General features: G+C 40.3%; 3 protein-coding genes across 12 annotated transcripts in view; 2 read left to right on the forward strand and 1 right to left on the reverse strand.

Moving 5' to 3' along the window:
- The window catches only part of LOC108146705 (four and a half LIM domains protein 2), a 60,160-nt gene extending 48,144 nt beyond the window's left edge, over positions 1–12,016 (forward strand). For 4 of the 9 annotated variants that reach the window (XM_017272772.2, XM_017272773.2, XM_017272774.2 and 1 more), the window contains 5 exons: positions 1,325–1,525; positions 2,302–2,476; positions 10,362–10,531; positions 10,677–10,863; positions 10,938–12,016. In XM_017272772.2, coding sequence (XP_017128261.1) covers positions 1,325–1,525; positions 2,302–2,476; positions 10,362–10,531; positions 10,677–10,863; positions 10,938–11,095 — 891 coding nt within the window. In that variant the 3' untranslated portion in view covers positions 11,096–12,016. The other 5 variants (XM_017272775.2, XM_041708143.1, XM_017272776.2 and 2 more) reach the window with 5 other exon arrangements.
- A 1,014-nt stretch (positions 12,017–13,030) lies between these two features.
- On the forward strand, positions 13,031–13,727 carry LOC108146656. Its single transcript, XM_017272700.2, has one exon. The coding sequence runs from the start codon at positions 13,106–13,108 to the stop codon at positions 13,655–13,657; it is 552 nt and encodes a 183-aa protein (XP_017128189.1). The 5' UTR covers positions 13,031–13,105; the 3' UTR covers positions 13,658–13,727.
- Positions 13,728–14,198: 471 nt separating this feature from the next.
- Positions 14,199–17,809, reverse strand: LOC108146639 (neurofilament heavy polypeptide). 2 transcript variants are annotated; one of them, XM_017272684.2, is made up of 3 exons: positions 17,638–17,809; positions 14,805–15,793; positions 14,199–14,731 (listed from the first exon to the last, which is right to left on the reverse strand). In XM_017272684.2, the coding sequence occupies exons 2-3, from the start codon at positions 15,790–15,792 to the stop codon at positions 14,532–14,534; spliced, it is 1,188 nt and encodes a 395-aa protein (XP_017128173.1). In that variant the 5' UTR covers position 15,793; positions 17,638–17,809; the 3' UTR covers positions 14,199–14,531. The 2 variants fall into 2 exon arrangements, with proteins under 2 accessions (XP_017128173.1, XP_017128172.1); XM_017272683.2 differs by having other exon boundaries at positions 14,199–14,734.
- Positions 17,810–18,765: the final 956 nt, after the last annotated feature.

Consider the following 18,765-nt stretch of genomic DNA (forward strand, 5'->3'; position numbering starts at 1 on the left):
GAGCGGGGGTTACATTTTCAGGGGACGCCACACCCATTTTAGCCGGCGGCAGGTGGACCGCCCCATACGCCCACACCTCTTGGCACCTGAATTGCGTTCGATTTTTCATTTACTATTTTTAGCGGGAAGCGCGAACGAAATATTGCATGCAAATTGGCCGAAATCGTAGAGAAAATTACCCAATTGCATTGCAAATTCAATAATGCCGTTAATTATTGGCAATATTTACATTGTCTACCGCAATAATTCAGCCGCCCGTCCGTGCCGCTCCGAAAAAGAGATCTCCGCGAGATCTTTTCCGATCTCCACTGATCCGCAGTTCGCTCTGCGCTCTCGGTGATTTTATTTTTACACTTGGCGGCGGCGAAACTAGATACAGAGCGGACTGAAAGCGGTGCAGCAAGCGATTTGAAAAACATTTTCGGAAACCGCTGCGCCAGTTGAGATCCCGACTCGGCAAAGTTCATACCGTTCTAGACCTCCCCAAAAATCGATCGAAAATACACAAAACAAAAAAACCGAAATACAAAAATACATACACCCTAACACAGTCCCCATCCGATATATACAAATCCACAAGAAACAATAATTATAGAAAGTTCAGTCGGTCGATTGGAGCGAGCGAGATAGCGGGCGCGATATGGCGGACGTGGAAATTATGCAAACCGTGCAAACGGAAGTGAAGAAGACCACGAAAAAGGTCAAGAAGTCGTCGAAGCGGCGCGAATCCGAGGTCCAGATCAGCGAGGTCGAGGTGGACGCCTCCATCGAGGAAAGGGGGTAGGTGACCTGTGTCATGTGTGTCCCAGCACAGTTTTGTGGCAGTTCGTAACGATATTCTTCTTCTCTCATGTTCATTGCAATTCTCGTGGTCTCTGTCCGATCATCCCAAATACCAATACTTTCTGTACAGAAAAAAACATTCTTCCAAAAACATTCCAATTCAAAACGCAATTCCAAGCAAAAAGATTACAAAATATATATATATATATGTATACTATCCAAAGAAAACTCTCGCATATCGAACTTTTACAAAACGACACACGTTACTACTCTACTTTCCTCGGCAAAAATGTTTACTAAAAGGTATCCACCAAGTCTATCTAAGTACACCCACTCTCCACAACCAGTGCCACAAAGAAACCACAAGTTAACATACCAAAATCACACTGCACAACACAAAAAATATATACTATATACAGAAAGCCTATGAAACCTAAACCTAAAATACTGAATCTATGTGATATTTCCTGTTTTGTTTATACGCAAATGTGATGTGAATCGATATCTCTATATCTCCCACGATTTCTGTGTGTGCTTGCAGTTAATTTTCAGTGGCGAGTACACAAAAGCCATGGACAAGGACTGGCACTCCGGACACTTTTGCTGCTGGCAGTGCGACGAGAGCCTCACCGGACAGCGTTACGTCATCCGGGACGATCATCCGTACTGCATCAAGTGCTACGAGAACGTGTTCGCCAATACGTGCGAGGAGTGCAACAAGATCATTGGCATCGACTCGAAGGTACGTGTCTGTATTATAATATTAAACGGGGAATCGGGGGGTCATAAACTGTTCGTAAACCGAATTTATGGCCATATGTGGGTAGTCAAAACATTTAATAACCATTAAGTAGGGCAGACACGCAGACTGCAAGATTATACGATGCACACTTCCCCTGAAAAGTTAAAAACCAGTTTGGACTGCAGCCCATAAAACCAAAAAGAAATCAATAAATATTTCGAATCGGCCAAAATAGTTTAGATTACAACAGTTTACCGAAAAAATTGATTTTTAATGTAGCTTTTATTTCTCTGTTGCCTTTCGGGTTGTCTGTTTTATTACCATCTTGTTTTTATTAGATAAGTTTTATGCGTCTAGTCATAATTTGCTTTAATTATCACTTTAAAAATAGACTGACAACTGCAACATGAGAAGAATTCCTGCAGTTTATGTTTAATTAGATGTGGGAATATCTTGACGAAAATTCAAATAACCTTGCTCTCGTTGGGGAAAGTCAAAAGATACTTTAAGAAATAATAATCAGGTTTATTCTTATAAATAATTATGAACCTTGTCACAGTTCTACATTTGAATCATAATAAACTAGTTACGTGAGCAATAAATTTAGTTTATTAAAATCAGATAGATAGATCAATATAAATTGTTTAACCATTTTTCAATAACCTTTCTTATATTATTATTAGCCGGATAAGAGTGTTTATGGAGTTATGGAAAAACCAAAGTAAACTCAAGTCTTAGCTGCTGTCTAATTCACCTTAATATCTTTCCCATTTCAGGATCTTTCGTACAAAGACAAGCACTGGCATGAGGCATGCTTTTTGTGCTTCAAGTGCCATTTGTCGCTGGTGGACAAGCAGTTTGGAGCCAAGGCGGATAAGATCTACTGCGGAAACTGCTACGATGCCCAGTTTGCGTCCCGTTGCGATGGCTGCGGCGAAGTTTTTCGCGCAGGTAAGAAAAATTAAGAAAGACTATTCAAATTGTAGTATACTTGCGGGCGGTTGCTGGGAAATGGCAGAGCAAAAACGAATTTTGTCTTGAAGATGCCCCTCTCGAAATTCAAGTTCTTCTTGTTACCGTTAAAGATTGCTAATTGTTAACTGCAGGAATGGATATTATCAAGAGCTAGGCGGCCAGAAACTGGTTCAGCACAGGTGGATACGCACGGGTACCCGGTATCCATGCCGTATTTCAAGCACTTGATCAATTTATAATGCCAATGCAAGGAAATTGATTGCATTTGCTATGCTATTTTGTTGGCCAAGTTGCCTTTATGGGTATTAGGGTGGACTGCTTTTATTTGGAAATTCAAAATAAATAAATGTTGTAAATTGTATCGAGGCCTCTTTGTTACCATTTTAAAGCTTGGAAAGACATACAACTTTTAGTAAAGATATAAACATATACAAATAAGCACGTATAAGTAATAAACGGAAAAACTTTTTAAAAGTCATTATACACTATAAAAAACGATTCAAAGCCAAAGAGTATTCTTATGCTGTTAAAAGGTTACGAATAAAACCAATTTAAGAATGTTTAAAGGAGTGTTGAACTTTAAAACCAGTTTAAAAACATTAAAATCAATGGTTGTTAAAGTGCTACACATTAATGTCTTAAACAATAAAAAAATGCAATTAAAAAACTGAAATTACTTGCCAAAATATTGTTAAAATTTAAAAATCATACACAAGTGGTCCACCCAAAAGTATCTGAATGATTCGCAAGCCTTACATTGCAGCTAACGAACCTGCCACACTCGAGTGCTTCCAGTTTCGAGATGCAAAGATACGACTGCTTACGTAAGTGCGTTGATGTCTTAACTGCAAGTTCATTGTCACCTGCGCTCCGAGTCTTTAATGAAACGGGCCAACAGTTCCAGCCCACGCCAGACCCTGAACCCAACCAGCTATCCAAAAACCCCAATCCCATTCCCATTCACCCTGCTGCTCGGACAAGGTGTCTGCTCCGCTTTCAATTGTAGCGCAAATAAATATATGACAGAAAGGCAAACAGTGTCAGAATACATTGACTTTGTCAGCGAGTGATAAATTTATGGCTGTTAAATGCCGCAGATCAGTTCCGAGCGAACACCAACACCCGATACGATGCGATACGATACGGTTCGAAGCGATCTTAACCGATCCGATCTGTTTCCCAATTTGGCCAAAACACCAAGGGGGCCGTGACACTTTCGCATTAACGCAAGGTTACCAACCACGCGTTGCCAATTACGTGTAGAACAGGCCAGAAGCAGTAAATATTATAATATTGTTGATTTTCCTGCACTTGCGAAAAGTTATTTCAATGTCAGCGCATCCCACACACAATCTTCAGCTCGGATTGAGAGATTCTGCTGTTTGTCAAAGGTGGAAATCTGATTGACAGTTGACACGGTGACTGACCAATTTGGTTCCAAACTAATCTCTGTATCAAGTGCATACTAAGCAGATACAAATCCCATCCAAATCCCCATTGAGCTCATCCATGACTCACCGCAAAATAATTCAAAATAATCAAAATTTATTTACTTTCTCCGACACGCGTCGTTGAAGCAAAAATTTTGGGATTTTAATTCCTTTTTTCCCCTCTGATTTGTGGCTTTTAAATTGCCTTCGTTCGGTATCATTAGAATGAAAAATGATTATTATGTTGCTTTCGAAGGCGGAGGTGCGGCCAAACATTGGGAATCAGCGGGAGGAAACAAATAGAATTTGGTTTTTGGCACCGAGCGTATGAGACTTTCAATTTGGGTTGAGTATATAAAACTAGAAATGGGTAGGTGAATATTAAGATTTTTTAGATTTATTTTAACCAAGAAATAAATTTATTAATTTAATACAACAACAACAACGAAAAATACAACAAAATTGAATGTATATAAGGGAAAGCTAAAAAAATGCACTCTGTTTCAGCATTTTAAATTTTTATACTTTATTTTCCACTTTACTGAACTGCCATCAACCAATTAATTGCACATTTTTCTAATGAATTTCTATTTTTTATTGATGTTCAATTGATTGATTTGTTGGTAGCGAACAGAGGGGAATCCCACGCACTGCGGGATCATCCAACGCGTGTCGAACCATTTCCGTAGTTCAAACGAATTAATCAAAAACGATGCCAGCGAAATTAACTTCATTCCGCAACGCCCTACAGGCATACTTTTCAGTCGCTCCAAATCGGGTCAGAATTGATTAAAAACTGCAACAATTTCCTATTCAATCGCACCCCAAATGCCACTGGGCGTTGCGACCATGCAACCAACCAGTCTGACTTCTAGGTTTTCCTGTTGACATATCCCGAGCCACAGTGCATAATGGGGGCCCACACTCATAACCGAGTGTAATCTGCATAAACGGAGGCTAAATCAAGTGCCATGTGCCGGCGGGTTCGTCAATCTCCTCCCGGGCCGGTTTCAGCAGTCAAAATAGTTCACCAACAACCGGCCAGCGGGCGGAGATCGTCAGATTGAAGTCTCTAAATGGCACCTTGACTGCCTTGCCAGGTTCCACACAGAGAGAAATGCTCCCCAAACTAAAAATCTACATAAAGATATTAAAGAAATTAATAAATAATTATTATTTTGATTGAAAGTTTATAAAGTTCCTCAAAAATGTTACGTAGGAACTGCTAACATTTGAATATGATTTGTAATCTTTGGCATTATAAAAAAATTGTTAATATTTCATATGATAAATAACGTTTTTAAAATGAAAATTAAATGCATTTTTATGATTAAACTTAAGTTTATGGCTTATGTGAGCAGTATGAATAGACTTTGCTATAGTACCCTGTTCGTTTTGGGTATCATCATTTAAAAATAAAATTTTTTAGATGCCATGAATGATCTAAATGGTCTCATTTTTCGGCAGTGCAGCTATTTCAGCTTGTCGGCTTCGCAGCAACAAGATGATCTGTTGTCGAAGGCGGCGTGCAACAGGTACCGCCTCTCCAGTAAACAGTATGCAATTCCACTCAATTCACTTGTTCGCTTGCTCACTCAACTCAATTCGATTCAACAAAATATAACTCGTTGCTCTCGGCAGGTTTTCTCTCTCTGAACTCCGTCTCCGTCTGTTTTGTTTGGGGCCCTCGACTCGGTTTTTCAGTCTCAAAGCGGCTTTCAAAGCGCGTGGAATGTGCCGCGGATATAAAAGAATTCCCTATTGTATCAATTTCATATAGCCAGTGTGTTTGTTTTGCTTGAAGCAACGTATTGCATGCGAATTTAATTCACAAAAATACTGATCATCCCGATATAATAAAGAACCAAAAAAAGAAAATGTAAAGTCTATAGTTGGGGGACTGCGGCGTTGATTAAAAGAAACCAGTGCCAGTCTCCAATTATAAACATATTGTTGTTTAGAGGAACTCACCTGTAAACAATATGGAAAAGTGTACCCAAATGGCTTCTGTTTTCCTGTATTGTAAATTGCAACAATGAGGGAATTTCGAGGAACTAGCGAACCCCCATCGACCCACATTGCGTATACTTAACGTCTGATTTCACTTCGCACTCGCGCACACATCCTGGGCGTATACGTAACGTGCGGCCCACACAAACACACACTTTGCACAATCGTCAGGTTGCAGCTGCAAGTCACCCCAGAAATCAAATCAAGATACTCGTACCGCCTCTGCTCAAGTTACAATTTCCCATAAAAAACATTTCGATATCAAGTCGAAATTCATAAATAACCAAAGAAATTTCGTGCCATCAAAACCGGAAACGAAATTGGACCCATTTTGGCTGCATTTAGTGTCAAGCGATGGCCAATTCGACGCGTTCCACATTTAAATTCGATCCGATCCGAAATGGGAAAACATGTAAAGCCAAACATGTAAACCAGCGACAGAGACATATGAATATGCACGCAATTGAATTGTGGAATTTCTTTCCACTATTATTGTTGTCATTGCAATTGAATATCAATCGAAATGAAATCGCTTGAAACTATTTCCAAATGGCTTTCAATTGAATTCGTTAATTGCGGGCCGAGTGATTCAGGCAATTCGCCTTGGGGCAGTCCACTTAAATCGCTGGCTAATTAAAGATCCTATCTGTGGGTCCGTTTAAAACTCCCTCATACTTGACCGCCAGAGCTGATCCCGCTCAGCCGATGTCATCCGCTGGTCTTATCAAAACAAAGGCCCGCAAACAAGCAAATCCAATTTCTCTTTTCACCGAATCAAACAGTCCAATAAATCTCGTCTTGTGAGCCAGCATTTTGTGCCCTGCGGCGGGTCAAAGTCAAAGATCTCACAGTGAAAATCAAATATTGCGGGTAGCCGCTAAATTAAGCCTCTGTATAATGCATAGCTCAAAAACAAAAACATATCAGCTTAAACTTGTATTTTTTTGTTCTTATTTAATGGTTTATAAATAGTTTTTATAGTTTTCTAAAAATTAAATTATACATGAAAACAAGTCACAGTTTGCTTTCAACGCAGAAATTAATTTAGTTAATATTATGCCATAATATTAATACAGTTATGAACAATAAAAGAATAGATTGCCAATTTTTTTTCTCAATGCTTCTGACATTAATACAAATAATTTCTCGGACCTGTTTAATATTTATATAATTTCCTAAGAAGAAAAAAACACAGATGGCATTTGCTTTGTATATAAAATTTTCTTTCTGTGTGTGATATTTGCGCTGCTGCTGGTGGTTTCCAATTGCAATTAAAAATGCAGACCATGCACGACGTAAGGGTTTCATTTTTTCAGTTTCGGTTTGCGTTTGGGCTTAGGTTGACATATCCGAATCCGATTCGAGTCCACTTTCGTTTTCGGAGCTTTGACACCGTGAATGGGCCAATGCAAATGCCATCAATCAGCGCCGTCGCTCGCACAGTCAGCGACCTGTCAATATATCATTGTCTCAATGCCTCTCCACTTGACCCTCGGCAGGCGATTCGATCGTCGTTGCTGCGGCGGCGGCGTTTGTTGTAGGCGTCAGTTGGGGCTCCAATCTTCCAGTGGGCGATGCCTGTGCACTTTGCCAAGCCGACAACCCATCACAATTAGTTATAATTATGTTAGACGCTGGTCGCTATAAATAAAAGTTATTTATGCCTCACCATTTGGCCGCAAAAAAGTGGTAATGTGGAAACCCATACGAACGTTGTGGTTACGAGTTGGTAACAGAATATTGATGGGACCTACTCTTGGGTCAAATGAGTTCGGAAAATGAGTTTGAACTAGATTGAGTGGCCTAAGCAGTTAATGCTGGAAGCCATTTGATTATTCGTTTACTGAAATAACAATTATGTACTTAAACTTTTGGCTCTGTTTAATTATCTTCTTTTCAAATGACAATTTTCACATCTCTATGCCAAATTAAATATTAGCTACAGCTATGTTTTAATACGAGGAGTAGCTGGGGAAGTTTTCTAAATATTTAAATTGTTGCTAATGGAATGCTAAGAAAACGATTATTTTCTTGTTGTACATTTGCTATTTCAGTTGGTAAAAATCTAAATGTAAATGTAAATCTTTCAGATTCTTTTTATAATTTCATAAAACAACTTCCTCTCAACACTTACACGGCGATTTCTCCAACATTCCTTAGCTATTCACCTACATCTTCCCAATTGTGTGGGTTTCTATGGTTATTATACCACTCTAATCTATTCTATTCCAATCTAAGCTTCCTGTGCGTCTCCAGTTTGGACAATTTCCTGCTTCAATTTGCGCACAAGCTTTGGCCAAAACCAAAAAAAAAAACATATTGTTCATGAAATTTAACAAATTTTCGGTTTTGTTGTATTTACAAAAAGATAATTATTTAATGATTTATGATAGACCGTTGTTGTTTCATTTCCATTATAACCAAATTGGCTTGGGATTTTATTTATAAGCATTCGCTAAGTTTAATGAAACTTGTTATTTGGCAAATGATGTCATGGAGGCAACGCCTTGAGATCATACCAGATCTATGGGCGAAAAAGAGAGAGACTTGGCGTCGCCAAATTTGTTTTCTGCTTAATTCCAGAGATCGTTTTAGAGATAGTGTTTGGCGTTTGGTGTGGAATAACATATCTCGAATGAGTTTAATGGCTGGTCTTCGATCTCCAACTGACCCACTTAAAGTGATGATGGTATCAATGAAATTGCATTTTTCGTGACTTATTAAGAAAGTAGTCGAGTTTGTAGGAGGTGGGTGCAGGTCAAGACTGAAGTCATTTGGCTGGGTACACTTTCCATTCGTGATCTAACCCGGAAAAATACAACTAGCCCTCGATCATGACCGATGTGGATGTGCTGAGTTCGCGAATGAAGTCTCGCCTTCATCTGCAAACCAAGACTATTGGCGCCGAGCGAATCAAGAAGGCCAAGGACAACAATGAGGACATTGCCGTGCTCAGCATGTTCCTGCCCAACGCCTCCGCCGTGGAGGAGAACCGCAACTTTTATTGCCAACTGGGCGATTACTGTCGCCTCGGCGATCCGCGTGCCAGCAAAGCAGGTAACCATCAACAACCAGCAGTTTCCAAGCGGTCCACACACTCTTAAATCGCGCGTTTCTTAATTAACGACCGATGAGACATCATAATTTATCAATATTACCGTCCGAAAACTATTCAAATTGGCCAGAAGAAAGGAACCGCCCACTGGCTTGTGGCGCGATCCATAGCGTCATCGCCATCGATGGACGATGATGAGTAATGAATACCATTTAAGGGGGGACTCTCAAACAAGCCAGACAACTAATCCATTCAATCATAAATCTAGGGTCCATTAACTTGTGTGTTTAATAAGAAAAGACAACCCATAACATTAACATAACAAAACAAAAAATATAAAGTAAATGTTTTGATTTAAAAGATGCTTTAAAGCAAAACATTTTTGGTTATATGTCAAATCTAGAATATGTTACCTTTGGATTGTTTTAAAATTGAATTAATATTAAAAAAAAAATAGAATTAAGTTAAAAAAATTTAGAAATCATTTAAAGATCATCTTTAAAAATTAAATGTAAATGATTTTATATTAACAAATGTTTTTATGTGCCTTTAAAATATATATTATAAAAATTAAAAAACAAATGATGTATTAGCAAATTTTGTTAAAGTTACCACTGTAATGACTGTAAACAATCAGCTTCTTCTTAAAATTAGTGAAACTTAATATAACTTTTTATGAAAATTTACTTAGGCAATTTAGCACAACTCCCAGAACAAATTTTCCCGAGACTACCTTAACTTTCCTCAATTGTCTTGCTTGGCAACCGCGAATTAAAGAATAATTTGCAGACGACAGACTTAACTTTTCCACTCAATTACCCGCTCTAGCAGACCTATTTCCTCGCAGCGGGAAAACTCTTTTGTCTGCTTATTTTTTGGCCACAAACATTTCGAACACGCAATAAATAAAAGCAAGCAAAAACATAAATAAGAGAGCAAAGTCCTCAAGGGTTTATATGGACTACTAAAGCTTTCATATGCCCTAAATCAAATGGGAAATGTCTTTTGTCTCAGGACTAGCCAAAAATTAGCGTAATTTCTGCATAACAATTAATGTTGAAGCCCCAGAAGAAATTCGGGTGAGGCGTGACAGGTACCCCCGTTGTGGCAAAAAGTTGCATGTCTGGCTGACATAACGAAGGAAAGTTTTGGGTTCTATATATTGAAAACGGATTGTCTTCCATCCACTGATTGACTCTGCCCTCAATCTGTCGTTGTCTGAAATTGACTTTTCCTCCAGATTGAACTGATAGGTTCCGCAGCTGGGTTAGTGGGTTGACAAAGTTCAAGGTTCAAGGCCTTCGTAAGGCGGAAATTGAATTCGACTTGAATTGATTTTCCCCCCCATCCGCTCTATTCCTTCCAGGTACCAAGAAGATGGAGTACAAAACCAGGCAATGGCACGAGAACTGCTTCTGCTGCTGCGTCTGCAAGACGGCCATCGGCACCAAGTCCTTCATCCCGCGGGAGCAGGAGATCTACTGCGCCGGCTGCTACGAGGAGAAGTTCGCCACGCGCTGCATCAAGTGCAATAAGGTAGGAAAGTTGGGAGGCTTAACAGATATTTATTCGGTAGGGCCCAGAAAAAAGTATTAAAGTATTAAATATTTTTAAATTTGTATTTATAGTCTATAAATTTCATAATTTTGGTTTTTTTAATCAATTGCCATTTGGGTTTTAGGTCATCACCTCGGGAGGTGTTACCTACAAGAACGAGCCGTGGCATCGCGAGTGCTTCACGTGCACCCACTGCAACATCACGCTAGCTGGCCAGAGATTCACCAGCCGCGATGAGAAGCCCTATTGTGCCGAGTGCTTTGGCGAGCTGTTTGCCAAACGTTGCACGGCCTGTGTGAAGCCCATAACAGGTGAGTGTGATATATGAGAATATTTAATTCATAATATTTATTATAATTTAATTCGCCCACTTCTGCAACATCAGGCATTGGCGGCACACGCTTCATCTCGTTTGAGGATCGTCACTGGCACCACGACTGCTTCGTTTGTGCCAGCTGCAAGGCTAGTCTAGTGGGTCGTGGCTTCATCACCGACGGACCCGATATTCTGTGCCCCGATTGTGCCAAGCAGAAGCTGATGTAAGTCATCTGCAACGAGTCAGGAGGTTAGGAGGTGGGAGCTGTGGAGGAGCCAGCCTAAATTAGCCATAAACAAGTTCAACGAAATTATGGATCAAATCAGAGGGATACAAGTGGAAAACGATGGAGAGGAAGATGAAGATGGAGATATACAACACATGTATTAAAACGATATACAAGAGAAGATAATGCCTTATACTTACATTAGATATGAGAGAAATTAGCTGAACCAGGAGGAGAAGAAGATGAGTCCTACTAAATCAAAAGCAAATCAAATTTTGTAAAACTTCAAGTCGATAGAGTTAGCTAAAGTCTATGATAACTTTGCTTTGTCTTCACTCGGATAGACCAGCACATCAGATTGTATAGAAACTTATTATTTGTAATTGCATTTCAGAACGAAATCAAAATCACTAAACAAACAAAAAAAAAATCGAAAAAAAAACCCAAAAAAAATCAAAATATGAAATACTGAACCAATTGTAACTATTGTTGCCACATTGAAAAATGTATGTTTATTTATTTATTTTAAGTTTTAACAAAGCGACGAGCGAGCCGAATGCGATGAAAGTTTCCTAATGCTGGTTTCCGTTCTAAACAGTTATATTGTATTAAAAACCACACACGATTTATGTTTGATATGTATTGTATGTTTATTAAAGAGAAGCAGAAACAGAAACAGAAAACAACACACATGCACACAGACACAAACACAAGTCCTAGCAATTTAATTGTTTAGCTTATATTATTTTCGTTTCGATATTTTGGTCCTTCTACGTATGTTAGAGACTCTGCTTACTTGAAGCACTAAATACACACACACACACACACAAATAATAATCATAATTGCGACACAACATTATATCAATGTCCTTAACTATTTAATGAAATTCAATCTAAATAAATTAATAAATTATCAATGAAATGGGTTTGTTTTGTTGAAGAGCTTGGGGAAAGAGCAGATATATGCTAACTTACCATAAACTGGGATACTAATATTATTTGTACAGTAAAAACTATGGAATATTCAAAATTACTTTAAACCGGATTATAACAACTTGGAAATTTTTAAAATTTCCTAACGGTTTTTTGGGTGACCAGGTGCGATATTCAGCTATGAAGGGTTTCTTGTCAACGTTGCCAGATTGGCCAAAAAAGATAAATAAAAGTCTTTGAGCTACGCTTAACAGTCTCTTAAAACTACTTTTGTCTTCAAATAACAGTCAATAAATCTTTTTTTAGGGTTCAGAATTGGACGTTAAAAAAATATGTAATAGTAAGATTTTGTAAAGTAAGTTTTAATACTTTTCGTCTTATTATTAAAGAGAATGAAATTATTGGATATATATATTGTTATTACCACAAGTCATTACAAGCGCCTTCAACTCTTTAAAAAGAATGAAACCAAAAAAACAAAACTGTTTAAACAATGTTTTTGACCCATATTATTTCTGTTTACTTATCCTTTAAAGTTAACATACTTGATATTTTTGTTGGACATCTTTAAAATGATATTTTCACTCCTAAGAGAAGTCAACATTGCAAACCTTTTATATATAGAGTATGTATGTATAAAATGAATCAATGTGAACCCTTCTCATCTCTTCAAGGGAATATAACACTTTCACTGCCCGACAACCCAGACGATATTGGCAATACACATCGCTTTCGGGGCCAGTTGAAGAATAATATAACAGAAAATTGACAAATAAATGCAAATAAGTAACTCAAACAGCGAAAACAACTCAAAACCAAAGCGCAGCGAGTGCTCAGGGCACGTCTCAAAGTTGGGTTTGGGCTTATTGGCCATGTGCCAAGCCAAGTGCCTAACCAAACCGAACAAAGGTAAATACAAACAGCACTCGATTACACTCAAAATGCGTACAAAAAATTGGTAAAATGTGGAGAAAAAGCGCAGCAGTTGGAATAAGTTCGTTGGCCAAGGCGAAGCCGAAATTAGTGCAACCACAGGCCAGGGCCAGAGCGGATCACCGGGAAACCTTCACCGTCCGAGATGCAATTGATCCATTTCACGCTGGGATTGGGGCTGATCTCCACTGCCCTTGAGGCTGCCATTGTCCCGCTGATCGTGATAAAAAACGGCGTTGAATCGAATCAGGCCCTACCCATGGATACGGAGAAGTTCGGTTATCTGGAGTTCAAGCCCAATGGTTCACTGATCCTCAGGCGGGCACCCAATCAGAGTGGCAGTAACCTGCAGAATCTACTTATGCTTCGTGGAGTTCTTCAAGCCCTCAAGCTCAATCCCTCGAAGATTTCCGAGACTGGTGTCGAAACTCGGTTCGATTTTAAGATCTATGGCGATGGAGTGGAGCACAAGTTTCCACCAATACTGGAGAATATCATCCAACGCATTCAAACGTACTTTTCGATCTATCGATACACGGATACCAGTAAACCCCTACAGCGAATTGAGCCCACTACCCAACCGACGGAGGAAACTTCTTCTGATTTAGTAACTACCTTAAAAGCGGAGGATGAGGACGAACTGATTGTCGTTGGAGAACAGGATGCCTATATTACAGTGGGAGACGATGCGGATTAATCTCAGCCCTATTTATTAGATATTTATTCCCATAGCTATGTAAGTCAATAAAAGTGCCGTACTCAAAATACTTTTTGGTTATATTCAAACACCCCAATTCGCCAATATCTGGTCACGTTTTGGGGTTACTTTGTATTCAGCGTTGTGGATCGGACAATTTATGATTTTATTTACCCGACCGTGTAATAGTTGCAATATTTTTATGTTTACCGGGGAATTTGGCGGACTGCGCAAGCTCGCCGGACTTTTTGAGGGTCATTGTCATTACGTAATCGCTTAAAAAGGTGCCAAAATAAAATGTAAATTAAAGAAATTTCACGAGCTTTGATATTTCATTGACAAAATTGCAAAAAAGCTGCATAAGATAATATTTAATACAATTTATAGGTATATAAATCACCTTTTAAGCAACTACAAAGACTCTTTTTTAAAGTTTTATAGTCCCTTTAAAATTTTCCCACACATCCCCGCCCATTTAGAATTTCCACTCCCTCTTTTCTACATTTTACATTCACTTTTTTATTGTTCTGTTTTACGTTTTCAATGTTATGGTTAATGAATATGTAATGATGATGATGAATACGAACGCTTTCGTGATGATAATTATGAATGAATGTCTCTTTCTCGTTTCGCCACTGTTAATTAATGTCTGGAAAATGGAAAATGTGTGTGTGCGGATGCGTGTGCTCTGTGTTAGTAATTAAATGTACGATTGGTGGGTGTTGTTTGCTGGTTGTGGATGTGGATGTGGGGAAACCCCATGGCCCGGTCATCTATGCGCCGGGCCAGCTTGTGAGAATCAGTCGAAGAACCAAAGCTGCCCAAGGGATGAGTGTGAGATTCAGAGATCTGGATCTGGATCTGGATCTGAGTTCTAAGCCAGCGGCTTAATGGCATCTGCGGCGATCTCTGCTGGCTGCGCAGGAATGATCTGCTGGATCTCCTGCTGCTTCGGCTGCTCGGCCTGGATGGCCTCGGCGGCAATGGTCTTGGTCAGCGGCTCCGGCTGGATGGTTTTGGGCAGCGGCTCAGCCGGAATGGCCTTGTTCAGCTCCTCCTGCTGCTGAATCTTGGCTGCTGTGGCGGGGTGGAAACAGGGTTTAATTTGCACTTTTAGTTTGATAAACTTCATCCAAAGGCGACTTACGATCCTCTTTCAGCTGCTCCTTGGCGATCTCGGCATCCTTCAGCTCCTGCTTGATGGCATTGCTCTCCAGCAGACGTCCTGCGAACTCGGCCTTCGGCTCGCTGGCCTCGGCAATGATGGGCTTCTGTTGCTCCAGGGCAGCCTGCTCCAAGGGCTGCTCCGTCAGCTGCTCCTTCAGCAGTGGCAGTGCCTGTGGCAGTGCCTGTGGCTGCTCCTTGATCAACAACGGCTGCAGCTGCTCCTTCAACAAGGCCTGTGGCTCCGGCTGAATCTCGGCCTGTGGCTCTGCCTTCAAGGCCAGTTTCAGGCCAGCATCGGTGGCCACCAGTTCCGGTTCCGGTTCCTGCTGGATGCTGCGTGCCCGGATGGCCGAAATGGGCCAGGTGTAGACGGGACCATGGACCACATCCACCACCGGCGTGTGATACACCTGGGGAATGCTGTAGAAGTGCCGGGCCTCGGTGGCAATCAGTGGCTGCGTGTTGGCCGGCGTCTCGATCAGCTCAATCTTCTCGCTCTTCAGACCCTGCAGCAGTTGCTCCTCCTTCTTGGAGCCGCTGGGCGGGAACAGGGAGGGAAAGAAGCCCGCTCCGGCGGAGGCTGCCGATGCTGCCGCCTCGCTCAACTGGCCACTCACGATCTCGACGCCCTGCTGCGATACCTGCTGGATCTGGTTGGCGATCTCGCCCGTATTCTCCCACTGCTTGGTCTCCGGCGCACCACCAGCTCGACCAGATCCGACGGCATCCACAACGGGCACCACCTGCGCTGCAGTTCCGGCCGGCACATACACAATGGTCTCCTCGTGGTGGTGCGGCGAGGACACGCGGGCCAGTGGCGACAGGCCATGGACATAGCGGAGGGCCGGCTCCAGATGAACCTGCGCCTGCGGGGTCACGATCACGATGTGCTGGGCCGTGGGCTCCAGGGGCCTGGCCTGACCACCCATCGCCGTCAGGGCCAAGCAAAGGGCCGCGAGGAGGAACATTCTGCAAAAGGGGGGAACAGATATAGATCGATCGCAACAGGCTGCTGATTGTCAAATAAAATAACAACTAAAAACTAAAAAGTTTTTTAAAAATAATAAATACTAATGAATAATAATAAATTCATATTTTCTAATATAATTATCCTAAAGCTTATATTGAACAGTGCTGTGATTAACCAAGGACACAAACTATAATAATAGAAAAAGGATTCAACATTGTAGTTTATAAGGATGGAAAGGAATATGTATATTTATGCGATCTTAAAAGGATTTAATAGTTTAAAAATATTTCATTAAAATGTACCCTTTGAACTTAAAAAAATTATTATTAATTTTTCACTTACACCTTAAGAAATCTTTAAGTACTTTAGGCTAAACAAAAAAGAATACTTTCTTAAACTTTAAAGGGAATCTAATTATCGTTAATACCATAAGAAAGTACTTTAGGTTAACCAAAAACCGAGATGCACCTTGAAAGTTAAATTAAAATTAAAGACATTTTAACTTCTAGAACGTTGTAATTAGGGCGAAGCAGTTACACAATGTTCGGCTCAGCGAACATCGAGTGTATAGCATTATCTTCTTGCCCCAAGTGCTGCAAACGGGTCTAGGCGATGGGCTATTTTTAGCCAGTCTCCTGCCACAGCACCAAAGTCCATTCTAAATTTAACGTTATTCTGTGCGTCAGTGTGCGTCCGTGTGTAATTGCATGTTGCCTGGTCGGACAGGATGCTCCGCGTACGTACATGGATCGAGGGACTATCAACCGGTTTGCAATTGATTGGCCAGGCCATTGGAACTTCTTCGCCAGGCACTTCTAGTGTAGATACTAGCTAATGACTGGAAGCAGCTTTATGGCTTAAATCGGTACTTGATAGTCAAGTTTGTCGTCCCCCACCCCTCGATGTATGTTCTTTGTGTGGTCCAAGTGCTTGCCAAGTTCGTTGCTTAAGTCTTTTGTTTGTGGGTAAGGATACAATTCGTTGTGACTAGGAATAGCTAAGAATGGTGTCAAGTAACACTGATCGTTATTTTCAATAAGTAAGATCCATAAACTGAATAATTAATTTAATATGACCGCGACAACTTAAACAAAATCTTAACTGACTAATAGAAAGTTCATCAAACAATCCCTTATTAATAAGAATACGCAGGTTAACAGATTTTAAATATTTTGTATTTGACAATTAAGATTTGAGATTAGTTGTAGTGGTCATGGTGTTATAAAGTCACTAAAAATATATTTATTCATATTCTATTTTATGTTATACTGTTATGTTATACTTTTAATACCTTAAGCCCTTAACTTTTAACTAAAAATTCGTACTTATTACTTTTTTTTATTTTTCAGCCTAAATGAATTACTAAAAACTACATTTTTGATAGAAATAAACCAAAGGATTTATTAAGTTGCGTACTGCGAGAAATTTTCACAATTAAAATTAAATTATTAAAATAAAGCTTCTTTATAGAAGTAGGTAAAACAAACAAAATAAAGAGATAAATTCAAATTAAAACTGGACAAATTTGTGGAATAAAAAGCAATTTATTGTCTGATTAGTAAATATTCACTCGTATACATTTTTACACTTTCTTGCCTTTTACACAAAAAAAGCTTTATATTTCTTTGGATTTTACTAACGGATGGTTTTACTTTCCTATGACGATTTAATCACTCTGAAAACTGTCTAGCTCAGTGGCTTAATGAAGCTGTTCTTTTGTGACCCCATAAAAGGGATTTAAGAGCTTAGCAAACAAGCTCGAATTACGCATTCTAACAGAACTGAGCCTAGGCATTACTTTCTTGAGCCCGAGACGAGCGTGGATGTGAATTAAATTACCTACCTTTTAGTAGTTTGATGGCCGTTCTCTGCTTTCCCAAATCTGAACAGGTAGTGGGTAGAGTTCTCTGATGGCCACACGATCCGCAATCCGCTCAAGCACAATCTAAATTATCACTAGTCAGTCTGAACACAATGGCAGTGTGGCACAGGGCTCAGTCTTCAGTGTTAGCACGGCGACCACTTCAAGGAAACTGGTGGCCAACGCAGCCCGGCCATGGCCTTTTATAATGTGCGGCTGCCAACCCCTCGCCCTGACCTACGCCAAGAACAAAGAGCTCAAGAACTGACGTACTGAACAACTGAAGAACTGAGAAACTAAAGAACTGATAGAACTGGAAATGCACAGCTTCCCGCAGGAAAAGCCAGGGGAAAAGATGGGGCATGCGATGGCCAAAAGGAGCTGGATGGCCAGCCACTCGCTGCAGATACTTTCTGGTTTCAGGTTCGCTTGCCCGCAGATGGCAGATGGTCAACGGAGATGCGGTTTTGGCCTCGGTCTCGGTCTCGGTCTTGGTCTTGGTCTCGGCCAACTTCTGAGACTCTCAAGTTTGTTAAACCTGCCGCGTGTAATAGAAGTCAAGCATGGCATGGGCCATCGCATTGAAGCCGCATTGACGGCCAAAAGGTATGGTATATGGTATGGAGTATGGAGTATGGGTATGGAGTAGCACTAGATATACACAGATGGAGCCAACTGGTTCAGGTGCAAATTGAATGCCTATGCCTTTCTGGACCCTCCATCCGTTGCCCGCTTAGATAATTTATTTTCATGCTGCCTGCCCTGGCGGAAAAGATTAATCAAGATTTGCACATGCTTGCATTCAGTCCGCCACAGATTTTCGCAGTGCGCAATCGCATAAATAAATTTATTTTCGTTATAAACTGTAATCACTTCCCGCAGCAATTAGATGTGTCGCCCTGGCTCTCTGTCACCGATCTTCTTCGATCTTGTCTATATAGCTTGTCTTCATATCTTGTCTTTGATACAAACGCCCGATGGCAGGTTATAGAAACTTCCAGTTCATTGGCCTCTCACGCTGCTTGGCTTTTGCCATTAGTTATGTGTCTTTTAAATACTAGTTTATTGGAGGATTTTAACGATCTATTAGTGTACAATTAATCAACATGC

The sequence above is a fragment of the Drosophila elegans genome, unplaced genomic scaffold (assembly GCF_018152505.1).
Source record: "Drosophila elegans isolate 14027-0461.03 unplaced genomic scaffold, ASM1815250v1 contig_208, whole genome shotgun sequence".
In the NCBI taxonomy this organism is placed as follows: Eukaryota; Metazoa; Arthropoda; class Insecta; order Diptera; family Drosophilidae; genus Drosophila; species Drosophila elegans.